The sequence below is a fragment of the Bombina bombina genome, chromosome 5, assembly GCF_027579735.1.
Source record: "Bombina bombina isolate aBomBom1 chromosome 5, aBomBom1.pri, whole genome shotgun sequence".
Taxonomy (NCBI): Eukaryota; Metazoa; Chordata; class Amphibia; order Anura; family Bombinatoridae; genus Bombina; species Bombina bombina.
The window spans coordinates 846460386-846485721 of NC_069503.1; the positions used below are offsets into that span (position 1 = coordinate 846460386).

At 46.9% G+C, this 25336-nt stretch overlaps 1 protein-coding gene across 1 annotated transcript in view; it reads left to right on the plus strand.

Moving 5' to 3' along the window:
* Positions 1-25336, plus strand: part of LAMA3 (laminin subunit alpha 3) — a 573745-nt gene that overhangs the window by 186633 nt on the left and 361776 nt on the right. The window contains exon 13 of the mRNA XM_053714980.1: positions 442-576. Coding sequence (XP_053570955.1) covers positions 442-576 — 135 coding nt within the window. The remainder of the gene's footprint in view (positions 1-441; positions 577-25336) is intronic.

Here is a 25336-nt window from a genome sequence, read left to right on the forward strand (position 1 = left end):
TGTTTTAAATCCTCTATTTACTGTACACTTGTTATATCTTGTACAGTCTTACTAGGCTCAGTCTTATTAAAAAGATATGGGTGTTTTGGACAAATACATTAAAATTAGGATATCCACTTGCCCTACCTAACATTGTGCTGGTGATATGCTATTGTATTTACTTTCAGGAAGCAATTAACTTCTGTTCATAAGTTTTATATTTCATTATTTTTGGCAGATGGCTTTCAGTGGTTAGTTAATATACTTTATTTTTTAGTTTAATTACATTTGTTCCTGTTCATTTGTAGATTCTACTCAATAATTCAGTGCTACTATAACAAATACATTTAACATAAAGTCCATTTTTGTACTGTGTTGCTTTCCTGTTACTGTTATATCAGTATAATAAATTATTACTTTCACAATAGCACAATCCATGTGGCATTTCCCTTTATTGTGTAGAATGTGAATGCCATCCTGCCGGAGTTCTCCCTGATGTATGTGATCCTGTTGGGAGATGCCTGTGCCGTTTCAGTGCTGGAGGGGCACGATGTGACCGATGCAATCCGGGTTACCACTCCTTTCCAAAGTGTGAAGGTGAAGACGCATTGCATATTTTTTTTGTATTTTTAAATATATCCACATATCTTATAATTGGTTTGGATGGTACATCAGGACTGAGACATACCAGGGTGATTTTAACATCTCTTTTTTTTCTTCTGAAGTGATTGAACTTTATGATCAGCATTATGCAGCACCACTGCTGTGACAGAATAGTTCTCAGTAATAATGACATTTTTATCCTCTCTGACTTAGGGGAAATTGTTTTAAAATTAAGTTGAAATTATCTTCAAAAAATGATTTATTAGACAGTGTTTATGTTTTAAGAGACATAATACTCATATGCTAATTCAATTGAAACTAGGGTTGCCACCCGTCTCTTAAAATACAGAACACTTATAAGTTACACATGCTGCAGTGTGTGCAGGGAGGGATATGAATAGTGCTGTCAAGAAACACAATACATGTTCCTCCCTTCAGCATGTGTAACTCATAAGTGTCCAGGAAAACATGGCTGAGGTGGCAACCCTACTTGAAACTGATGCAGTATAACTGTAAAAAGCTGACAGGAAAATATCACCTGAGCATCTCTATGTAAAAAAGGAAGATATTTTACCTTACAATCTCCTCAGCTCAGAAGAGTAAGTGCTGTGTAAAAGTTATACTTCAGCTGCTGTCCAGCTGCAGGTAAAAATAAATAAATGAAGAAATGAAAATCAGCATCAGCAGTGCTGAGGTCATGAACGCTTTTACTGTGATCTCATGAGATTTCACTTAACTCTCATGAGATTTTATAGTAAACTTCCTTAAACTGAATAGGGAAATAAGATGAGTGTGCACGAAGCTCACTCCCTTTGCTGTCCCGGAACAGACATACTGATTTGCTGCTTAAAGTTCTTTGCAATGGGGTTTGAATACCTAGGACATTTTAAGGTAAAATATCTTTCTTTTTTACATAGAGATGTTCAGGTGATATTTTCTAGTCAACTTTTTACAGCTATGCTGCATCATTTTAAAGTGTTTCAACATTTGGGTATCATGACCCTTTAATGAAATGTATAATTTGTGTACTATTAAAGGGATACTAAACCCATTTTTTTTCTTGATTCAGATAGAGCATGCAATTTTAAGCAATGTTATCATTTACTCCTATTATGAACTTTTCTTTATTCACTTGGTTTTTTATTTGCAAAGCAGGAATGAAAGCTTAGGAGCCTGCCCATTTAGGTTAAGCACCTGGGAATGTCATAGCCTTGTGAGATTATTTAATCAGTCTACAGGAAGCTATTTTTTTTCTAATGACAATAAATCCAGCCTTGCTTTGAAGGCAGAAGAGAATATTAAAAACGGAATAAAAAATACACTATATAGCCAAAAGTATGTGGACACCCTACTAAATAATATGTTCAGGTATTTCAGCAACACCCATTCCTAACAGATGCATACTATCCAGCCATGAAATCTCCATAGACATTCATCTACAGCAGTGTTTTTCAACCAGTGTGCCGTGGTACACTAGTGTGCCATGAGAGATCCTCAGGTGTGCCGCGGCAGACTGACAACAGTGCGGGGGTGTCCCTCTTTCAAATTTTGAAATATTGGGAGGTATGTGACAGGCTCATCAGGCATCATTTACAACCATAACATTAACATTCATTCACAGACAATCATTATGATTGTTTGTGAATGAATGTCAATATGTCATGTATAGTTTGTAGGAGGCATGGCATGACAGCACAGTACAGTGTGTGTGTATGTATGTATATATATATATATATATATATATACACTGTATATATATCCTGTATTAGGCTACAATGTGTGATTTTGTAAAATTTTGGGATGGTGGTGTGCCACAGGATTTTTTAATGTAAAAAAGTGTGCCACAGCAAAAAAAAGGTTGCAAATCACTGATCTACAGTATAATGGATTGTACTGAAGAGCTCAGTGACTTTAAACAAGACACTGTCATAGGATTGTCACCTTTGACAGTTTGTGAAATTGGGAAGTGGAAGCATCTAGGATCAACAAAAGCCATAAAGTGGCTGACCACACAAATTTGCAGAGCGGAGTCATGAATGCTGTATGCGTATTGCGAAAAAAAATCACCTATTATCTGTTGCATTACTCACTGCAGAGTTCCAAACTGATTCTGGAGGCAACATCAACACAAGAACTGTGTGTTGTAAACTTCATGGAATGGCTGTGCCACTGGACTGTGATGGAAGAATCTGGGTCGGGGGAATGCATAGTGCCTACTGTAAATTTTGGTGGAGGAGGGATAATGGTCTATGGCTGTTTTTTTGTGCATTATTTTGAAATGGGATATGCAACAAGTTCAAACATGTGTGATGGTCAGGTGTCCACATTATTTTAGCCATGTAGTGTATCATTAGACAAATCAGGCTAATGCCCAGGTAGGCTTTAACTTACAAGAGCCACTGATTGGTTGCAATCTATTTAACTCACCACCTTTAAATAATTTTGCTAACCTAACAAATGCAAATTCTGCTGAATTTTCTAAGAAAAGAAGTGACACTGCAACTCTGTGTGAAATGTTTCCTAAGTAATGTAGCCTATTGGCTTGTGCTACTATGCTAAAACTGTGCTGCCTGCCCTGACCCTCTGGCTTATGTTACCATGATGTACCTATGATTCCAGCCCTCACCTTCTGGCTTATGTTACCATGATGTACCTGTGCTTCCGGCCCTCACCTTCCGCCTTATGTTACCATGATGTATCTATGCTTCCAGCCCTCACCTTCTGGCTTATGTTACCGTGATGTACCTATACTTCCGGCCCTCACGTTCTGGCTTATGTTACCATGATGTATCTATGCTTCCAGCCCTCACCTTCTGGCTTATGTTACCGTGATGTACCTATGCTTCCGGCCCTCACCTTCCGCCTTATGTTACCGTGATATAACTATGCTTCCAGCCCTCACCTTCTGGCTTATGTTACCGTAATGTACCTATGCTTCCGGCCCTCACATTCTGGCTTATGTTACCGTGATGTATTTATGCTTCCGGCCCTCACCTTCTGGCTTATATTACCGTGATGTACCTATGCTTCCGGCCCTCACCTTCCGACTTATATTACCATAATGTATCTATGCTTCCAGCCCTCACCTTCTGGCTTATGTTACCGTGATGTACCTATGCTTCCAGCCCCCACCTTCTGGCTTATGTTACCGTGATGTATCTATGCTTCCAGCCCTCATCTTCTGGCTCATGTTACTGTGATGTACCTGTGCTTCCGTCCCTCACCTTCTGGCTTATGTTACCGTGATGTATCTATACTTCCAGCCCTCACCTTCTGGCTTATGTTACCGTGATGTACCTATGCTTCCGGCCCTCACCTTCTGGCTTATGTTACCGTGATGTATCTATGCTTCCAGCCCTCACCTTCTGGCTTATGTTACCATGATGTACCTATGCTTTCGGCCCTCACCTTCTGGCTTATGTTACCGTGATGTACATATGCTTCCTGCCCTCACCTTCTGGCTTATGTTACCATGATGTACCTATGCTTCCGGCCCTCACCTTCTGGCTTATGTTACCGTGATGTACCTATGCTTCCTGCCGTGACCTACTGGCTTATATTACTGTGATGTACCTAAGCTTCCTGCCCTGACGTTCTGGCTTATGTTACTGTGATGTATCTATGCTTCTAACCCTCACCTTCTGGCATATGTTACTGTGATGTACCTATGCTTCCGGCCCCCACCTTCTGGCTTATGTTACCGTGATGTATCTATGCTTCCAGCCCTCACCTTCTGGCTTATGTTACCGCGATGTACCTCTGCTTCCTGCCCTGCCCTTCAGGCTTATGTTACCGTGATGTACCTATGCTTCCTGCCCTGACCTTCTGGCTTATGTTACTGTGATGTACCTATGCTTCCTGCCCTGACCTTCTGGCTTATGTTACCGTGATGTACCTATGCTTCCTGCCCTGACCTTCTGGCTTATGTTACCGTGATGTATCTATGCTTCCAGCCCTCACCTTCTGGCTTATGTTACCGTGATGTACCTATGCTTCCTGCCCTAACCTTCTGGCTTATGTTTCCGTGATGTACCTATGCTTCCTGCCCTAACCTTCTGGCTTATGTTACTGTGATGTATCTATGCTTCCAGCCCTCACCTTCTGGCTTATGTTACCGTGATGTACCTATGCTTCCTGCCCTAACCTTTTGGCTTATGTTACCGTGATGTACCTCTGCTTCCTGCCCTTACCTTCTGGCTTATCTTACTGTGATGTACCTCTGCTTCCGTCCCTCACCTTCTGGCTTATGTTACCATGATGTACATATGCTTCCGGCCCTCACCTTCTGGCTTATGTTACCGTGATGTACCTATGCTTCCTGCCCTCACATTTTGGCTTATGTTACCATGATGTACCTGTGCTTCCTGCCCTCACCTTTTGGCTTATGTTACCGTGATGTACCTATGCTTCCTGCCCTCACCTTTTGGTTTATGTTACCATGATGTACCTGTGCTTCCTGCCCTCACCTTCTGGCATGTGCTACTGTGATGTACCTCTGCTTCCTGCCCTCACCTTCTGGCTTATGTTACCGTGATGTACCTATGCTTCCGGCCCTCACCTTCTGGCTTATGTTACCATGATGTACCTTAGCTTCCGGCCCTCACCTTCTGGCTTATGTTACCGTGATGTACCTCTGCTTCCAGCCCTCACCTTCTGCCTTATGTTACCATGATGTACCTTAGCTTCCGGCCCTCACCTTCTGGCTTATGTTACCATGATGTACCTTAGCTTCCTGCCCTCACCTTCTGCCTTATGTTACCATGATGTACCTTAGCTTACTGCCCTCACCTTCTGGCATGTGTTACTGTGATGTACCTATGCTTCCTGCCCTCACCTTCTGGCATGTGCTACTGTGATGTACCTCTGCTTCCTGCCCTCACCTTCTGGCTTATGTTACCGTGATGTACCTATACTTCTGGCCCTCACCTTCTGGCTTATGTTACCTTGATGTACATATGCTTCCTGCCCTCACCTTCTGGCTTATGTTACTGTGATGTACCTATGCTTCCTGCCCTGACCTTCTGGCTTATGTTACCGTGATGTATCTATGCTTCCAGCCCTCACCTTCTGGCTTATGTTACTGTGATGTACCTCTGCTTCCTGCCCTCACCTTCTGGCTTATCTTACCGTGATGTACATTTGATTCCGGCCCTCACCTTCTGGCTTACGTTATGGTAATATATCTATGCTTCTGGCCCTCACCTTCTGGCTTATGTTACTGTAATGTACCTATGCTTTCTGCCCTGACCTTCTGGCTTATGTTTCCGTGATGTATCTATGCTTCCAGCCCTCACCTTCTGGCTTATGTTACCATAATGTACCGATCCTTCCGGCCCTCACCTTCTGGCTTATGTTACCGTGATGTATTTATGCTTCCGGCCCTCACCTTCTGGCTTATGTTACCGTGATGTACCTATGCTTCCGGCCCTCACCTTCCGGCTTATATTACCATAATGTATCTATGCTTCCAGCCCTCACCTTCTGGCTTATGTTACCGTGATGTACCTATGCTTCCAGCCCCCACCTTCTGGCTTATGTTACCGTGATGTATCTATGCTTCCAGCCCTCATCTTCTGGCTCATGTTACTGTGATGTACCTATGCTTCCGGCCCTCACCTTCTGGCTTATGTTACCGTGATGTATCTATGCTTCCAGCCCTCACCTTCTGGCTTATGTTACCATGATGTACCTATGCTTTCGGCCCTCACCTTCTGGCTTATGTTACTGTGATGTACATATGCTTCCTGCCCTCACCTTCTGGTTTATGTTACCATGATGTACCTATGCTTCCGGCCCTCACCTTCTGGCTTATGTTACCGTGATGTACCTATGCTTCCTGCCGTGACCTACTGGCTTATGTTACTGTGATGAACCTAAGCTTCCTGCCCTGACGTTCTGGCTTATGTTACTGTTATGTACCTATGCTTCCTGCCCTGACCTTCTGGCTTATGTTCCTGTGATGTATCTATGCTTCTAACCCTCACCTTCTGGCATATGTTACTGTGATGTACCTATGCTTCCGGCCCCCACCTTCTGGTTTATGTTACCGTGATGTATCTATGCTTCCAGCCCTCACCTTCTGGCTTATGTTACCGCGATGTACCTCTGCTTCCTGCCCTGCCCTTCAGGCTTATGTTACCGTGATGTACCTATGCTTCCTGCCCTGACCTTCTGGCTTATGTTACTGTGATGCACCTATGCTTCCTGCCCTGACCTTCTGGCTTATGTTACCGTGATGTAGCTATGCTTCCTGCCCTGACCTTCTGGCTTATGTTACCATGATGTATCTATACTTCCTGCCCTGACCTTCTAGCTTATGTTACCGTGATGTATCTATGCTTCCAGCCCTCACCTTCTGGCTTATGTTACCGTGATGTACCTATGCTTCCTGCCCTAACCTTCTGGCTTATGTTACCGTGATGTATCTATGCTTCCAGCCCTCACCTTCTGGCTTATGTTACCGTGATGTACCTATGCTTCCTGCCCTAACCTTCTGGCTTATGTTACCGTGATGTATCTATGCTTCCAGCCCTCACCTTCTGGCTTATGTTACCGTGATGTACCTATGCTTCCTGCCCTAACCTTCTGGCTTATGTTACCGTGATGTACCTCTGCTTCCTGCCCTTACCTTCTGGCTTATCTTACTGTGATGTACCTCTGCTTCCGTCCCTCACCTTCTGGCTTATGTTACCGTGATGTACCTATGCTTCCGGCCCTCACCTTCTGGCTTATGTTACCGTGATGTACCTATGCTTCCTGCCCTCACCTTTTGGCTTATGTTACCATGATGTACCTGTGCTTCCTGCCCTCACCTTTTGGCTTATGTTACCGTGATGTACCTATGCTTCCTGCCCTCACCTTTTGGTTTATGTTACCATGATGTACCTGTGCTTCCTGCCCTCACCTTCTGGCATGTGCTACTGTGATGTACCTCTGCTTCCTGCCCTCACCTTCTGGCTTATGTTACCATGATGTACCTATGCTTCCGGCCCTCACCTTCTGGCTTATGTTACCGTGAGGTACCTCTGCTTCCGGCCCTCACCTTCTGGCTTATGTTACCATAATGTACCTATGCTTCCGGCCCTCACCTTCTGGCTTATGTTACTGTGATGTATCTATGCTTCCGGCCCTCACCTTCTGGCTTATGTTACTGTGATGTACCTCTGCTTCCGTCCCTCACCTTCTGGCTTATGTTACCGTGATGTACCTCTGCTTCCAGCCCTCACCTTCTGGCATGTGTTACTGTGATGTACATTAGCTTCCGGCCCTCACCTTCTGGCTTATGTTACTGTGATGTACCTATGCTTCCTGCCCTCACCTTCTGGCATGTGCTACTGTGATGTACCTCTGCTTCCTGCCCTCACCTTCTGGCTTATGTTACCGTGATGTACCTATGCTTCTGGCCCTCACCTTCTGGCTTATGTTACCTTGATGTACATATGCTTCCTGCCCTCACCTTCTGGCTTATGTTACTGTGATGTACCTATGCTTCCTGCCCTGACCTTCTGGCTTATGTTACTGTGATGTATCTATGCTTCCAGCCCTCATCTTCTGGCTTATGTTACTGTGATGTACCTCTGCTTCCTGCCCTCACCTTCTGGCTTATCTTACCGTGATGTACATTGGATTCCAGACCTCACCTTCTGGCTTAGGTTATGGTAATATATCTATGCTTCTGGCCCTCACCTTCTGGCTTATGTTACTGTAATGTACCTATGCTTCCTGCCCTGACCTTCTGGCTGATGTTTCCGTGATGTATCTATGCTTCCAGCCCTCACCTTCTGGCTTATGTTACCATGATGTACCGATGCTTCCGGCCCTCACCTTCTGGCTTATGTTACCATGATGTACCGATGCTTCCGGCCCTCACCTTCTGGCTTATGTTACCGTGATGTATTTATGCTTCCGGCCCTCACCTTCTGGCTTATGTTACTGTGATGTACCTATGCTTCCGGCCCTCACCTTCCGGCTTATATTACCATAATGTATCTATGCTTCCAGCCCTCACCTTCTGGCTTATGTTACCGTGATGTACCTATGCTTCCAGCCCCCACCTTCTGGCTTATGTTACCGTGATGTATCTATGCTTCCAGCCCTCATCTTCTGGCTCATGTTACTGTGATGTACCTGTGCTTCCGTCCCTCACCTTCTGGCTTATGTTACGGTGATGTATCTATACTTTCAGCCCTCACCTTCTGGCTTATGTTACTGTGATGTACCTATGCTTTCGGCCCTCACCTTCTGGCTTATGTTACCATGATATACCTATGCTTTCGGCCCTCACCTTCTGGCTTATGTTACCGTGATGTACATATGCTTCCTGCCCTCACCTTCTGGCTTATGTTACCATGATGTACCTATGCTTCCGGCCCTCACCTTCTGGCTTATGTTACCGTGATGTACCTATGCTTCCTGCCGTGACCTACTGGCTTATGTTACTGTGATGTACCTATGCTTCCTGCCCTGACGTTCTGGCTTATGTTACTGTTATGTACCTATGCTTCCTGCCCTGACCTTCTGGCTTATGTTACAGTGATGTATCTATGCTTCTAGCCCTCACCTTCTGGCATATGTTACAGTGATGTACCTATGCTTCCGGCCCCCACCTTCTGGCTTATGTTACCGTGATGTATCTATGCTTCCAGCCCTCACCTTCTGGCTTATGTTACCGTGATGTACCTCTGCTTCCTGCCCTGCCCTTCTGGCTTATGTTACCGTGATGTACCTATGCTTCCGGCCCTCACCTTCTGGCTTATGTTACCATGATGTACCTATGCTTTCTGCCCTGACCTTCTGGCTTATGTTACTGTTATGTACCTATGCTTCCTGCCCTCACCTTCTGGCTTATGTTACCGTGATCTATGTATGCTTCCAGTCCTCACCTTCTGGCTTATGTTACTGTGATGTAAATATGCTTCCGGCCCTCACCTTCTGGCTTATGTTACCATAATGTACCGATGCTTCCGGCCCTCACCTTCTGGCTTATGTTACCGTGATGTATTTATGCTTCCGGCCCTCACCTTCTGGCTTATGTTACCGTGATGTACCTATGCTTCCGGCCCTCACCTTCCGGCTTATATTACCATAATGTATCTATGCTTCCAGCCCTCACCTTCTGGCTTATGTTACCGTGATGTACCTATGCTTCCAGCCCCCACCTTCTGGCTTATGTTACCGTGATGTATCTATGCTTCCAGCCCTCATCTTCTGGCTCATGTTACTGTGATGTACCTATGCTTCCGGCCCTCACCTTCTGGCTTATGTTACCGTGATGTATCTATGCTTCCAGCCCTCACCTTCTGGCTTATGTTACCATGATGTACCTATGCTTTCGGCCCTCACCTTCTGGCTTATGTTACTGTGATGTACATATGCTTCCTGCCCTCACCTTCTGGCTTATGTTACCATTATGTACCTATGCTTCCGGCCCTCACCTTCTGGCTTATGTTACCGTGATGTACCTATGCTTCCTGCCGTGACCTACTGGCTTATGTTACTGTGATGAACCTAAGCTTCCTGCCCTGACGTTCTGGCTTATGTTACTGTTATGTACCTATGCTTCCTGCCATGACCTTCTGGCTTATGTTACTGTGATGTATCTATGCTTCTAACCCTCACCTTCTGGCATATGTTACTGTGATGTACCTATGCTTCCGGCCCCCACCTTCTGGTTTATGTTACCGTGATGTATCAATGCTTCCAGCCCTCACCTTCTGGCTTATGTTACCGCGATGTACCTCTGCTTCCTGCCCTGCCCTTCAGGCTTATGTTACCGTGATGTACCTATGCTTCCTGCCCTGACCTTCTGGCTTATGTTACTGTGATGCACCTATGCTTCCTGCCCTGACCTTCTGGCTTATGTTACCGTGATGTACCTATGCTTCCTGCCCTGACCTTCTGGCTTATGTTACCATGATGTATCTATACTTCCTATCCTGACCTTCTAGCTTATGTTACCGTGATGTATCTATGCTTCCAGCCCTCACCTTCTGGCTTATGTTACCGTGATGTACCTATGCTTCCTGCCCTGCCCTTCTGGCTTATGTTACCGTGATGTACCTATGCTTCCTGCCCTAACCTTCTGGCTTATGTTACCGTGATGTATCTATGCTTCCAGCCCTCACCTTCTGGCTTATGTTACCGTGATTTACCTATGCTTCCTGCCCTAACCTTCTGGCTTATGTTACCGTGATGTACCTCTGCTTCCTGCCCTTACCTTCTAGCTTATCTTACTGTGATGTACCTCTGCTTCCGTCCCTCACCTTCTGGCTTATGTTACCGTGATGTACCTATGCTTCCGGCCCTCACCTTCTGGCTTATGTTACCGTGATGTACCTATGCTTCCTGCCCTCACCTTTTGGCTTATGTTACCGTTATGTACCTATGCTTCCTGCCCTCACCTTTTGGTTTATGTTACCATGATGTACCTGTGCTTCCTGCCCTCACCTTCTGGCATGTGCTACTGTGATGTACCTCTGCTTCCTGCCCTCACCTTCTGGCTTATGTTACCGTGATGTACCTATGCTTCCGGCCCTCACCTTCTGGCTTATGTTACCGTGAGGTACCTCTGCTTCCGGCCCTCACCTTCTGGCTTATGTTACTGTGATGTATCTATGCTTCCGGCCCTCACCTTCTGGCTTATGTTACTGTGATGTACCTCTGCTTCCGTCCCTCACCTTCTGGCTTATGTTACCGTGATGTACCTCTGCTTCCAGCCCTCACCTTCTGGCATGTGTTACTGTGATGTACCTTAGCTTCCGGCCCTCACCTTCTGGCTTATGTTACTGTGATGTACCTATGCTTCCTGCCCTCACCTTCTGGCATGTGTTACTGTGATGTACCTATGCTTCCTGCCCTCACCTTCTGGCATGTGCTACTGTGATGTACCTCTGCTTCCTGCCCTCACCTTCTGGCTTATGTTACCGTGATGTACCTATGCTTCTGGCCCTCACCTTCTGGCTTATGTTACCTTGATGTACATATGCTTCCTGCCCTCACCTTCTGGCTTATGTTACTGTGATGTACCTATGCTTCCTGCCCTGACCTTCTGGCTTATGTTACTGTGATGTATCTATGCTTCCAGCCCTCATCTTCTGGCTTATGTTACTGTGATGTACCTCTGCTTCCTGCCCTCACCTTCTGGCTTATCTTACCGTGATGTACATTGGATTCCGGACCTCACCTTCTGGCTTAGGTTATGGTAATATATCTATGCTTCTGGCCCTCACCTTCTGGCTTATGTTACTGTAATGTACCTATGCTTCCTGCCCTGACCTTCTGGCTGATGTTTCCGTGATGTATCTATGCTTCCAGCCCTCACCTTCTGGCTTATGTTACCATAATGTACCGATGCTTCCGGCCCTCACCTTCTGGCTTATGTTACCGTGATGTATTTATGCTTCCGGCCCTCACCTTCTGGCTTATGTTACTGTGATGTACCTATGCTTCCGGCCCTCACCTTCCGGCTTATATTACCATAATGTATCTATGCTTCCAGCCCTCACCTTCTGGCTTATGTTACCGTGATGTACCTATGCTTCCAGCCCCCACCTTCTGGCTTATGTTACCGTGATGTATCTATGCTTCCAGCCCTCATCTTCTGGCTCATGTTACTGTGATGTACCTGTGCTTCCGTCCCTCACCTTCTGGCTTATGTTACGGTGATGTATCTATACTTTCAGCCCTCACCTTCTGGCTTATGTTACTGTGATGTACCTATGCTTCCGGCCCTCACCGTCTGGCTTATGTTACCGTGATGTATCTATGCTTCCAGCCCTCACCTTCTGGCTTATGTTACCATGATATACCTATGCTTTCGGCCCTCACCTTCTGGCTTATGTTACCGTGATGTACATATGCTTCCTGCCCTCACCTTCTGGCTTATGTTACCATGATGTACCTATGCTTCCGGCCCTCACCTTCTGGCTTATGTTACCGTGATGTACCTATGCTTCCTGCCGTGACCTACTGGCTTATGTTACTGTGATGTACCTATGCTTCCTGCCCTGACGTTCTGGCTTATGTTACTGTTATGTACCTATGCTTCCTGCCCTGACCTTCTGGCTTATGTTACAGTGATGTATCTATGCTTCTAGCCCTCACCTTCTGGCATATGTTACTGTGATGTACCTATGCTTCCGGCCCCCACCTTCTGGCTTATGTTACCGTGATGTATCTATGCTTCCAGCACTCACCTTCTGGCTTATGTTACCGTGATGTACCTCTGCTTCCTGCCCTGCCCTTCTGGCTTATGTTACCGTGATGTACCTATGCTTCCGGCCCTCACCTTCTGGCTTATGTTACCGTGATGTACCTCTGCTTCCTGCCCTGCCCTTCTGGCTTATGTTACCGTGATGTACCTATGCTTCCGGCCCTCACCTTCTGGCTTATGTTACCATGATGTACCTATGCTTCCGGCCCTCACCTTCTGGCTTATGTTACTGTTATGTACCTATGCTTCCTGCCCTCACCTTCTGGCTTATGTTACCGTGATCTATGTATGCTTCCAGTCCTCACCTTCTGGCTTATGTTACTGTGATGTAAATATGCTTCCGGCCCTCACCATCTGGCTTATGTTTCCGTGATGTATCTATGCTTCCAGCCCTCACCTTCTGGCTTATGTTACCGTAATGTACCTATGCTTCCGGCCCTCACCTTCTGGCTTATGTTACCGTGATGTATTTATGCTTCCGGCCCTCACCTTCTGGCTTATGTTACCGTGATGTACCTATGCTTCCGGCCCTCACCTTCCGGCTTATATTACCATAATGTATCTATGCTTCCAGCCCTCACCTTCTGGCTTATGTTACCGTGATTTACCTATGCTTCCAGACCCCACCTTCTGGCTTATGTTACCGTGATGTATCTATGCTTCCAACCCTCATCTTCTGGCTCATGTTACTGTGATGTACCTGTGCTTCCGTCCCTCACCTTCTGGCTTATGTTACGGTGATGTATCTATACTTCCAGCCCTCACCTTCTGGCTTATGTTACTGTGATGTACCTATGCTTCCGGCCCTCACCTTCTGGCTTATGTTACCGTGATGTATCTATGCTTCCAGCCCTCACCTTCTGGCTTATGTTACCATGATGTACCTATGCTTTTGTCCCTCACCTTCTGGCTTATGTTACCGTGATGTACATATGCTTCCTGCCCTCACCTTCTGGCTTATGTTACCATGATGTACCTATGCTTCCTGCCGTGACCTACTGGCTTATGTTACTGTGATGTACCTATGCTTCCTGCCCTGACGTTCTGGCTTATGTTACTGTTATGTACCTATGCTTCCTGCCCTGACCTTCTGGCTTATGTTACTGTGATGTATCTATGCTTCTAGCCCTCACCTTCTGGCATATGTTACTGTGATGTACCTATGCTTCCGGCCCCCACCTTCTGGCTTATGTTACCATGATGTATCTATGCTTCCAGCCCTCACCTTCTGGCTTATGTTACGGTGATGTACCTCTGCTTCCTGCCCTGCCCTTCTGGCTTATGTTACCGTGATGTACCTATGCTTCCTGCCCTGACCTTCTTGCTTATGTTACTGTGATGTACCTATGCTTCCTGCCCTGAACTTCTGGCTTATGTTACCATGATGTACCTATGCTTCCTGCCCTGACCTTCTGGCTTATGTTACTGTTATGTACCTATGCTTCCTGCCCTGTCCTTCTGGCTTATGTTACCGTGATCTATCTATGCTTCCAGCCCTCAACTTCTGGCTTATGTTACTGTGATGTAAATATGCTTCCGGCCCTCACCATCTGGCTTATGTTACCGTGATGTAGCTATGCTTCCTGCCCTCACCTTCTGGCTTATGTTACCGTGATGTACCTCTGCTTCCTGCCCTGCCCTTCTGGCTTATGTTACTGTGATGTACCTATGCTTCCTGCCCTGACCTTCTGGCTTATGTTACTGTGATGTACCTATGCTTCCTGCCCTGACCTTCTGGCTTATGTTACCGTGATGTACCTATGCTTCCTGCCCTGACCTTCTGGCTTATGTTACCGTGATGTATCTATGCTTCCTGCCCTGACCTTCAAGCTTATGTTACCATGATGTATCTATGCTTCCAGCCCTCACCTTCTGGCTTATGTTACCGTGATGTATCTATGCTTCCAGCCCTCACCTTCTGGCTTATGTTACCGTGATGTACCTATGCTTCCTGCCCTAACCTTCTGGCTTATGTTACCGTGATGTATCTATGCTTCCAGCCCTCACCTTCTGGCTTATGTTACCGTGATGTACCTATGCTTCCTGCCCTAACCTTCTGGCTTATGTTACCGTGATGTACCTCTGCTTCCTAAACTCACCTTCTGTCTTATCTTACTGTGATGTACCTCTGCTTCCAGCCCTCACCTTCTGGCTTATGTTACTGTGATGTATCTATGCTTCCGGCCCTCACCTTCTGGCTTATGTTACTGTGATGTACCTCTGCTTCCTGCCCTCACCTTCTGGCTTATGTTACCTTGATGTACCTCTGCTTCCAGCCCTCACCTTCTGGCTTATGTTACCATGATGTACCTTAGCTTCCGGCCCTCACCTTCTAGCTTATGTTACTGTGATGTACCTATGCTTCCTGCCCTCACCTTCTGGCATGTGCTACTGTGATGTACCTCTGCTTCCTGCCCTCACCTTCTGGCTTATGTTACCGTGATGTACCTATGCGTCTTGCCCTCACCTTCTGGCTTATGTTACCTTGATGTACATATGCTTCCTGCCCTCACCTTCTGGCTTATGTTACTGTGATGTATCTATGCTTCCTGCCCTGACCTTCTGGCTTATGTTACCGTGATTTATCTATGCTTCCAGCCCTCACCTTCTGGCTTATGTTACTGTGATGTACCTCTGCTATCTGCCCTCACCTTCTGGCTTATCTTACCGTGATGTACATTTGATTCCGGCCCTCACCTTCTGGCTTATGTTACTGTTATGTACCTATGCTTCCAGCCCTCACCTTCTGGGGTATGTTACTGTGATGTATCTATGCTTCCAGCCCTCACCTTCTGGCTTATGTTACTGTGATTTACCTGTGCTTCCTGCCCTCAAAGTCTGGCTTATGTTACCATATTGTACCTATGCTTCCAGCCCTCACCTTCTGGCTTATGTTACCGTGATGTACCTATGCTTCCAGCCCTCACCTTCTGGCTTATGTTACCGTGATGTACCTATGCTTCCTGCCCTAACCTTCTGGCTTATGTTACCGTGATGTATCTATGCTTCCAGCCCTCACCTTCTGGCTTATGTTACCGTGATGTACCTATGCTTCCTGCCCTAACCTTCTGGCTTATGTTACCGTGATGTACCTCTGCTTCCTAAACTCACCTTCTGGCTTATCTTACTGTGATGTACCTCTGCTTCCAGCCCTCACCTTCTGGCTTATGTTACTGTGATGGATCTATGCTTCCGGCCCTCACCTTCTGGCTTATGTTACTGTAATGTACCTCTGCTTTCTGCCCTCACCTTCTGGCTTATGTTACCATGATGTACCTTAGCTTCCGGCCCTCACCTTCTAGCTTATGTTACTGTGATGTACCTATGCTTCCTGCCCTCACCTTCTGGCATGTGCTACTGTGATGTACCTCTGCTTCCTGCCCTCACCTTCTGGCTTATGTTACCGTGATGTACCTATGCTTCTTGCCCTCACCTTCTGTCTTATGTTACCTTGATGTACATATGCTTCCTGCCCTCACCTTCTGGCTTATGTTACTGTGATGTATCTATGCTTCCTGCCCTGACCTTCTGGCTTATGTTACCGTGATTTATCTATGCTTCCAGCCCTCACCTTCTGGCTTATGTTACTGTGATGTACCTCTGCTATCTGCCCTCACCTTCTGGCTTATCTTACCGTGATGTACATTTGATTCCGGCCCTCACCTTCTGGCTTATGTTACTGTTATGTACCTATGCTTCCAGCCCTCACCTTCTGGGGTATGTTACTGTGATGTATCTATGCTTCCAGCCCTCACCTTCTGGCTTATGTTACTGTGATTTACCTGTGCTTCCTGCCTTCAACGTCTGGCTTATGTTACCATATTGTACCTATGCTTCCAGCCCTCACCTTCTGGCTTATGTTACCGTGATGTACCTATGCTTCCGTCCCTCACCTTCTGGCTTATGTTACCATTATGTACATATGCTTCCGGCCCTCACCTTCTGGCTTATGTTACCGTGATGTACCTATGTTTCCTGCCCTCACCTTTTGGCTTATGTTACCATGATATACCTGTGCTTCCTGCCCTCACCTTTTAACTTATGTTACCGTAATGTACCTATGCTTCCTGCCCTCACCTTTTGGCTTATGTTACCATGATGTACCTGTGCTTCCTGCCCTCACCTTCTGGCTTATGTTACCGTGAGGTACCTCTGCTCCCGGCCCTCACCTTCTGGCTTATGTTACCGTGAGGTACCTCTGCTTCCGGCCCTCACCTTCTGGCTTATGTTACCGTGATGTACCTATGCTTCTGGCACTCACCTTCTGGCTTATGTTACCGTGATGTACCTATGCTTCTGGCACTCACCTTCTGGCTTAAGTTACTGTAATGTACCTATGCTTCCGGCCCTCACCTTCTTGCTTATGTTACCGTGAGGTACCTCTGCTCCCGGCCCTCACCTTCTGGCTTATGTTACCGTGAGGTACCTCTGCTTCCGGCCCTCACCTTCTGGCTTATGTTACCGTGATGTACCTATGCTTCCGGCCCTCACCTTCTTGCTTATGTTACCGTGAGGTACCTCTGCTCCCGGCCCTCACCTTCTGGCTTATGTTACCGTGAGGTACCTCTGCTTCCGGCCCTCACCTTCTGGCTTATGTTAGCGTGATGTACCTATGCTTCTGGCCCTCACCTTCTGGCTTACGTTATGTTAATATATCTATGCTTCTGGCTCTCACCTTCTGGCTTATGTTACCGTAATGTACCTATGCTTCCTGCCCTGACCTTCTGGCTTATGTTACCATGATGTATCTATGCTTTCAGCCCTCCCCTTCTGGCTTATGTTACCATGATGTACTTATGCTTCCGGCCCTCACCTTCTGGCTTATGTTACTGCGATGTATCTATGCTTCCGGCCCTCACCTTCTGGCTTATGTTACCGTGATGTACCTATGCTTCCAGCCCTCACCTTCTGGCTTATGTTACCGTGATGTACCTATGCTTCCTGCCCTCACCTTCTGGCTTATGTTACCATGATGTACTTATGCTTCCGGCCCTCACCTTCTGGCTTATGTTACCGTGATGTACCTATGCTTCCTGCCCTGACCATCTTTCTTATGTTACTGTGATTTACCTTTGCTTCCTGCCCTGACCTTCTGGCTTATGTTGCTGTGATGTACCTATGCTTCCTGCCCTGACCTTCTGGCTTATGTTACCGTGATGTATCTATGCTTCCAGCCTTCACCTTCTGGCTTATGTTACTGTGATGTACCTATGCTTCCGGCCCTCACCTTCTAGCTTATGTTACCGTGATGTACCTCTGCTTCCTGCCCTCACCTTCTGGCTTATGTTACCATGATGTACCTTAGCTTCCGGCCCTCACCTTCTAGCTTATGTTACTGTGATGTACCTATGCTTCCTGCCCTCACCTTCTGGCATGTGCTACTGTGATGTACCTCTGCTTCCTGCCCTCACCTTCTGGCTTATGTTACCGTGATGTACCTATGCTTCTGGCCCTCACCTTCTGGCTTATGTTACCTTGATGTACATATGCTTCCTGCCCTCACCTTCTGGCTTATGTTACCGTGATTTATCTATGCTTCCAGCCCTCACCTTCTGGCTTATGTTACTGTGATGTACCTCTGCTATCTGCCCTCACCTTCTGGCTTATCTTACCGTGATGTACATTTGATTCCGGCCCTCACCTTCTGGCTTATGTTACTGTTATGTACCTATGCTTCCAGCCCTCACCTTCTGGGGTATGTTACTGTGATGTATCTATGCTTCCAGCCCTCACCTTCTGGCTTATGTTACTGTGATTTACCTGTGCTTCCTGCCCTCAACGTCTGGCTTATGTTACCATATTGTACCTATGCTTCCAGCCCTCACCTTCTGGCTTATGTTACCGTGATGTACCTATGCTTCCGTCCCTCACCTTCTGGCTTATGTTACCATTATGTACATATGCTTCCGGCCCTCACCTTCTGGCTTATGTTACCGTGATGTACCTATGCTTCCTGCCCTCACCTTTTGGCTTATGTTACCATGATATACCTGTGCTTCCTGCCCTCACCTTTTAACTTATGTTACCGTGATGTATCTATGCTTCCTGCCCTCACCTTTTGGCTTATGTTACCATGATGTACCTGTGCTTCCTGCCCTCACCTTCTGGCATGTGCTACTGTGATGTACCTCTGCTTCCTGCTCTCACCTTCTGGCTTATGTTACCATGATGTACCTGTGCTTCCTGCCCTCACCTTCTTGCTTATGTTACCGTGAGGTACCTCTGCTTCCGGCCCTCACCTTCTGGCTTATGTTACCGTGAGGTACCTCTGCTTCCGGCCCTCACCTTCTGGCTTATGTTACCGTGATGTACCTATGCTTCTGGCACTCACCTTCTGGCTTAAGTTACTGTAATGTACCTCTGCTTCCTGCCCTCACTTTTTGGCTTAAGTTACTGTGATGTACCTATGCTTCTGGCACTCACCTTCTGGCTTATGTTACTGTGATGTACCTATGCTTCTGGCCCTCACCTTCTGGCTTACGTTATGGTAATATATCTATGCTTCTGGCTCTCACCTTCTGGCTTATGTTACCGTAATGTACCTATGCTTCCTGCCCTGACCTTCTGGCTTATGTTACCATGATGTATCTATGCTTTCAGCCCTCCCCTTCTGGCTTATGTTACCATGATGTACTTATGCTTCCGGCCCTCACCTTCTGGCTTATGTTACTGCGATGTATCTATGCTTCCGGCCCTCACCTTCTGGCTTATGTTACCGTGATGTACCTATGCTTCCAGCCCTCACCTTCTGGCTTATGTTACCGTGATGTACCTATGCTTCCAGCCCTCACCTTCTTTCTTATGTTACCGTGATGTACCTATGCTTCCTGCCCTCACCTTCTGGCTTATGTTACCATGATGTACTTATGCTTCCGGCCCTCACCTTCTGGCTTATGTTACCGTGATGTACCTATGCTTCCTGCCCTGACCATCTTTCTTATGTTACTGTGATGTACCTATGCTTCCTGCCCTGACCTTCTGGCTTATGTTGCTGTGATGTACCTATGCTTCCTGCCCTGACCTTCTGGCTTATGTTACTGTGATGTATCTATGCTTCCAGCCTTCACCTTCTGGCTTATGTTACTGTGATGTACCTATGCTTCCGGCCCTCACCTTCTAGCTTATGTTACCGTGATGTACCTCTGCTTCCTGCCCTCACCTTCTGGCTTATGTTACCATGATGTACCTTAGCTTCCGGCCCTCACCTTCTAGCTTATGTTACTGTGATGTACCTATGCTTCCTGCCCTCACCTTCTGGCATGTGCTACTGTGATGTACCTCTGCTTCCTGCCCTCACCTTCTGGCTTATGTTACCGTGATGTACCTATGCTTCTGGCCCTCACCTTCTGGCTTATGTTACCTTGATGTACATATGCTTCCTGCCCTCACCTTCTGGCTTATGGTACTGTGATGTATCTATGCTTCCTGCCCTGACCTTCTGGCTTATGTTACCGTGATTTATCTATGCTTCCAGCCCTCACCTTCTGGCTTATGTTACTGTGATGTACCTCTGCTATCTGCCCTCACCTTCTGGCTTATCTTACCGTGATGTATATTTGATTCCGGCCCTCACCTTCTGGCTTATGTTACTGTTATGTACCTATGCTTCCAGCCCTCACCTTCTGGGGTATGTTACTGTGATGTATCTATGCTTCCAGCCCTCACCTTCTGGCTTATGTTACTGTGATTTACCTGTGCTTCCTGCCCTCAACGTCTGGCTTATGTTACCATATTGTACCTATGCTTCCAGCCCTCACCTTCTGGCTTATGTTACCGTGATGTACCTATGCTTCCGTCCCTCACCTTCTGGCTTATGTTACCATTATGTACATATGCTTCCGGCCCTCACCTTCTGGCTTATGCTACCGTGATGTACCTATGCTTCCTGCCCTCACCTTTTGGCTTATGTTACCATGATATACCTGTGCTTCCTGCCCTCACCTTTTAACTTATGTTACCGTGATGTACCTATGCTTCCTGCCCTCACCTTTTGGCTTATGTTACCATGATGTACCTGTGCTTCCTGCCCTCACCTTCTGGCATGTGCTACTGTGATGTACCTCTGCTTCCTGCCCTCACCTTCTGGCTTATGTTACCATGATGTACCTCTGCTTCCTGCCCTCACCTTCTGACTTATGTTACCATGATGTACCTTAGCTTCCGGCCCTCACCTTCTAGCTTATGTTACTGTGATGTACCTATGCTTCCTGCCCTCACCCTCTGGCATGTGCTACTGTGATGTACCTCTGCTTCCTGCCCTCACCTTCTGGCTTATGTTACCGTGATGTACCTCTGCTTCCTGCCCTCACCTTCTGGCTTATGTTACCGTGATGTACCTATGCTTCTGGCCCTCACCTTCTGGCTTATGTTACCTTGATGTACATATCCTTCCTGCCCTCACCTTCTGGCTTATGTTACTGTGATGTATCTATGCTTCCTGCCCTGACCTTCTGGCTTATGTTACCGTGATTTATCTATGCTTCCAGCCCTCACCTTCTGGCTTATGTTACTGTGATGTACCTCTGCTATCTGCCCTCACCTTCTGGCTTATCTTACCGTGATGTATATTTGATTCCGGCCCTCACCTTCTGGCTTATGTTACTGTTATGTACCTATGCTTCCAGCCCCTCACCTTCTGGGGTATGTTACTGTGATGTATCTATGCTTCCAGCCCTCACCTTCTGGGGTATGTTACTGTTATGTACCTATGCTTCCAGCCCCTCACCTTCTGGGGTATGTTACTGTGATGTATCTATGCTTCCAGCCCTCACCTTCTGGCTTATGTTACTGTGATTTACCTGTGCTTCCTGCCCTCAACGTCTGGCTTATGTTACCATATTGTACCTATGCTTCCAGCCCTCACCTTCTGGCTTATGTTACCATGATGTACCTATGCTTCCGTCCCTCACCTTCTGGCTTATGTTACCATTATGTACATATGCTTCCGGCCCTCACCTTCTGGCTTATGTTACCGTGATGTACCTATGCTTCCTGCCCTCACCTTTTGGCTTATGTTACCATGATATACCTGTGCTTCCTGCCCTCACCTTTTAACTTATGTTACCGTGATGTACCTATGCTTCCTGCCCTCACCTTTTGGCTTATGTTACCATGATGTACCTGGGCTTCCTGCCCTCACCTTCTGGCATGTGCTACTGTGATGTACCTCTGCTTCCTGCTCTCACCTTCTGGCTTATGTTACCGTGATGTACCTATGCTTCCGGCCCTCACCTTCTTGCTTATGTTACCGTGAGGTACCTCTGCTTCCGGCCCTCACCTTCTGGCTTATGTTACCGTGATGTACCTATGCTTCTGGCACTCACCTTCTGGCTTAAGTTACTGTAATGTACCTCTGCTTCCTGCCCTCACTTCTTGGCTTAAGTTACTGTGATGTACCTATGCTTCTGGCACTCACCTTCTGGCTTATGTTACTGTGATGTACCTATGCTTCTGGCCCTCACCTTCTGGCTTATGTTATGGTAATATATCTATGCTTCTGGCTCTCACATTCTGGCTTATGTTACCGTAATGTACCTATGCTTCCTGCCCTGACCTTCTGGCTTATGTTACCATGATGTATCTATGCTTTCAGCCCTCCCCTTCTGGCTTATGTTACCATGATGTACTTATGCTTCTGACCCTCACCTTCTGGCTTATGTTACTGCGATGTATCTATGCTTCCGGCCCTCACCTTCTGGCTTATGTTACCCTGATGTACCTATGCTTCCAGCCCTCACCTTCTGGCTTATGTTACCGTGATGTACCTATGCTTCCTGCCCTCACCTTCTGGCTTATGTTACCATGATGTACTTATGCTTCCGGCCCTCACCTTCTGGCTTATGTTACCGTGATGTACCTATGCTTCCTGCCCTGACCATCTTTCTTATGTTACTGTGATGTACCTATGCTTCCTGCCCTGACCTTCTGGCTTATGTTGCTGTGATGTACCTATGCTTCCTGCCCTGACCTTCTGGCTTATGTTACCGTGATGTATCTATGCTTCCAGCCTTCACCTTCTGGCTTATGTTACTGTGATGTACCTATGCTTCCGGCCCTCACCTTCTAGCTTATGTTACCGTGATGTACCTCTGCTTCCTGCCCTCACCTTCTGGCTTATGTTACCGTGATGTACCTCTGCTTCCGGCCCTCACCTTCTGGCTTATGTTACCGTGATGTACCTATGCTTCCTGCCCTGACCTTCTGGCTTATGTTACTGTGATGTACCTCTGCTTCCAGCCCTCACCTTCTGGCTTATGTTACCGTGATGTACCTATGCTTCCGTCCCTCACCTTCTGGCTTATGTTACCATGATGTACATATGCTTCCGGCCCTCACCTTCTGGCTTATGTTACCGTGATGTACCTATGCTTCCTGCCCTCACCTTTTGGCTTATGTTACCATGATGTACCTGTGCTTCCTGCCCTCACCTTTTGGCTTATGTTACCGTGATGTACCTATGCTTCCTACCCTCACCTTTTGGTTTATGTTACCATGATGTACCTATGCTTCCTGCCCTCACCTTCTGGCATGTGCTACTGTTATGTACCTCTGCTTCCTGCCCTCACCTTCTGGCTTATGTTACCATGATGTACCTATGCTTCCGGCCCTCACCTTCTGGCTTATGTTACAGTGAGGTACCTCTGCTTTCGGCCCTCACCTTCTGGCTTATGTTACCGTGATGTACCTATGCTTCTTGCACTCACCTTCTGGCTTATGTTACTGTGATGTACGTTTGCTTCTGGCCCTCACCTTCTGGCTTACGTTATGGTAATATATCTATGCTTCTGGCCCTCACCTTCTGGCTTATGTTACCGTAATATACCTATGCTTCCTGCCCTGACATTCTGGCTTATATTTCCGTGATGTATCTATGCTTTCAGCCCTCCCCTTCTGGCTTATGTTACCATGATGTACCTATGCTTCCGGCCCTCACCTTCTGGCTTATGTTACCGTGATGTATCTATGCTTCCAGCCCTTACCTTCTGGCTTATGTTACGTGATGTACCTATGCTTCCTGCCCTCACCTTCTGGCTTATGTTACCATGATGTACTTATGCTTCCGGCCCTCACCTTCTGGCTTAATTTACCGTGATGTACCTATGCTTCCTGCCCTGACCATCTTTCTTATGTTATTGTGATGTACCTATGCTTCCTGCCCTGACCTTCTGGCTTATGTAGCTGTGATGTACCTATGCTTCCTGCCCTGACCTTCTGGCTTATGTTACCGTGATGTATCTATGCTTCCAGCCCTCAACTTCTGGCTTATGTTACTGTGATGTACCTATGCTTCCGGCCCTCACCTTCTAGCTTATGTTACCGTGTGTACCTCTGCTTCCTGCCCTCACCTTCTGGCTTATGTTACTGTGATGTACCTCTGCTTCCGGCCCTCACCTTCTGGCTTTTGTTACCGTGATGTACCTATGCTTCCTGCCCTGACCTTCTGGCTTATGTTACTGTGATGTACCTATGCTTCCTGCCCTGACCTTCTGGCTTATGTTACCGTGATGTATCTATGCTTCCAGCCCTCACCTTCTGGCTTATGTTACCGTGATGTACCTATGCTTCCTGCCCTAACCTTCTGGCTTATGTTACCGTGATGTATCTATGCTTCCAGCCCTCACCTTCTGGCTTATGTTACCGTGATGTACCTATGCTTCCTGCCCTAACCTTCTGGCTTATGTTACCGTGATGTACCTCTGCTTCCTAAACTCACCTTCTGGCTTATCTTACTGTGATGTACCTCTGCTTCCAGCCCTCACCTTCTGGCTTATGTTACTGTGATGTATCTATGCTTCCGGCCCTCACCTTCTGGCTTATGTTACTGTGATGTACCTCTGCTTCCTGCCCTCACCTTCTGGCTTATGTTACCGTGATGTACCTCTGCTTCCAGCCCTCACCTTCTGGCTTATGTTACCATGATGTACCTTAGCTTCCGGCCCTCACCTTCTAGCTTATGTTACTGTGATGTACCTATGCTTCCTGCCCTCACCTTCTGGCATGTGCTACTGTGATGTACCTCTGCTTCCAGCCCTCACCTTCTGGCTTATGTTACTGTGATGTATCTATGCTTCCGGCCCTCACCTTCTGGATTATGTTACTGTGATGTACCTATGCTGCCTGCCCTCACCTTTTGGCTTATGTTACCATGATGTACCTACGCTTCCGGGCTTCACCTTCTGGCATGTGTTACCGTGATGTACCTATGCTTCCTGCCCTCACCTTCTGCCTTATGTTACCGTGATGTACCTATGCTTCCTGCTCTCACCTTTTGGCTTATGTTACCGTGATGTACCTATGCTTCCTGCCCTCACCTTCTGGCATGTGTTACAGTGATGTACCTACGCTTCCTGCCCTCACCTTCTGGCATGTGCTACTGTGATGTACCTCTGCTTCCTGCCCTCACCTTCTGGCTTATGTTACCGTAAGGTACCTATGCTTCTGGCCTTCACCTTCTGGCTTATGTTACCGTGATGTACATATGCTTCCTGCCCTCACCTTCTGGCTTATGTTACTGTGATGTACCTATGCTTCCTGCTCTGACCT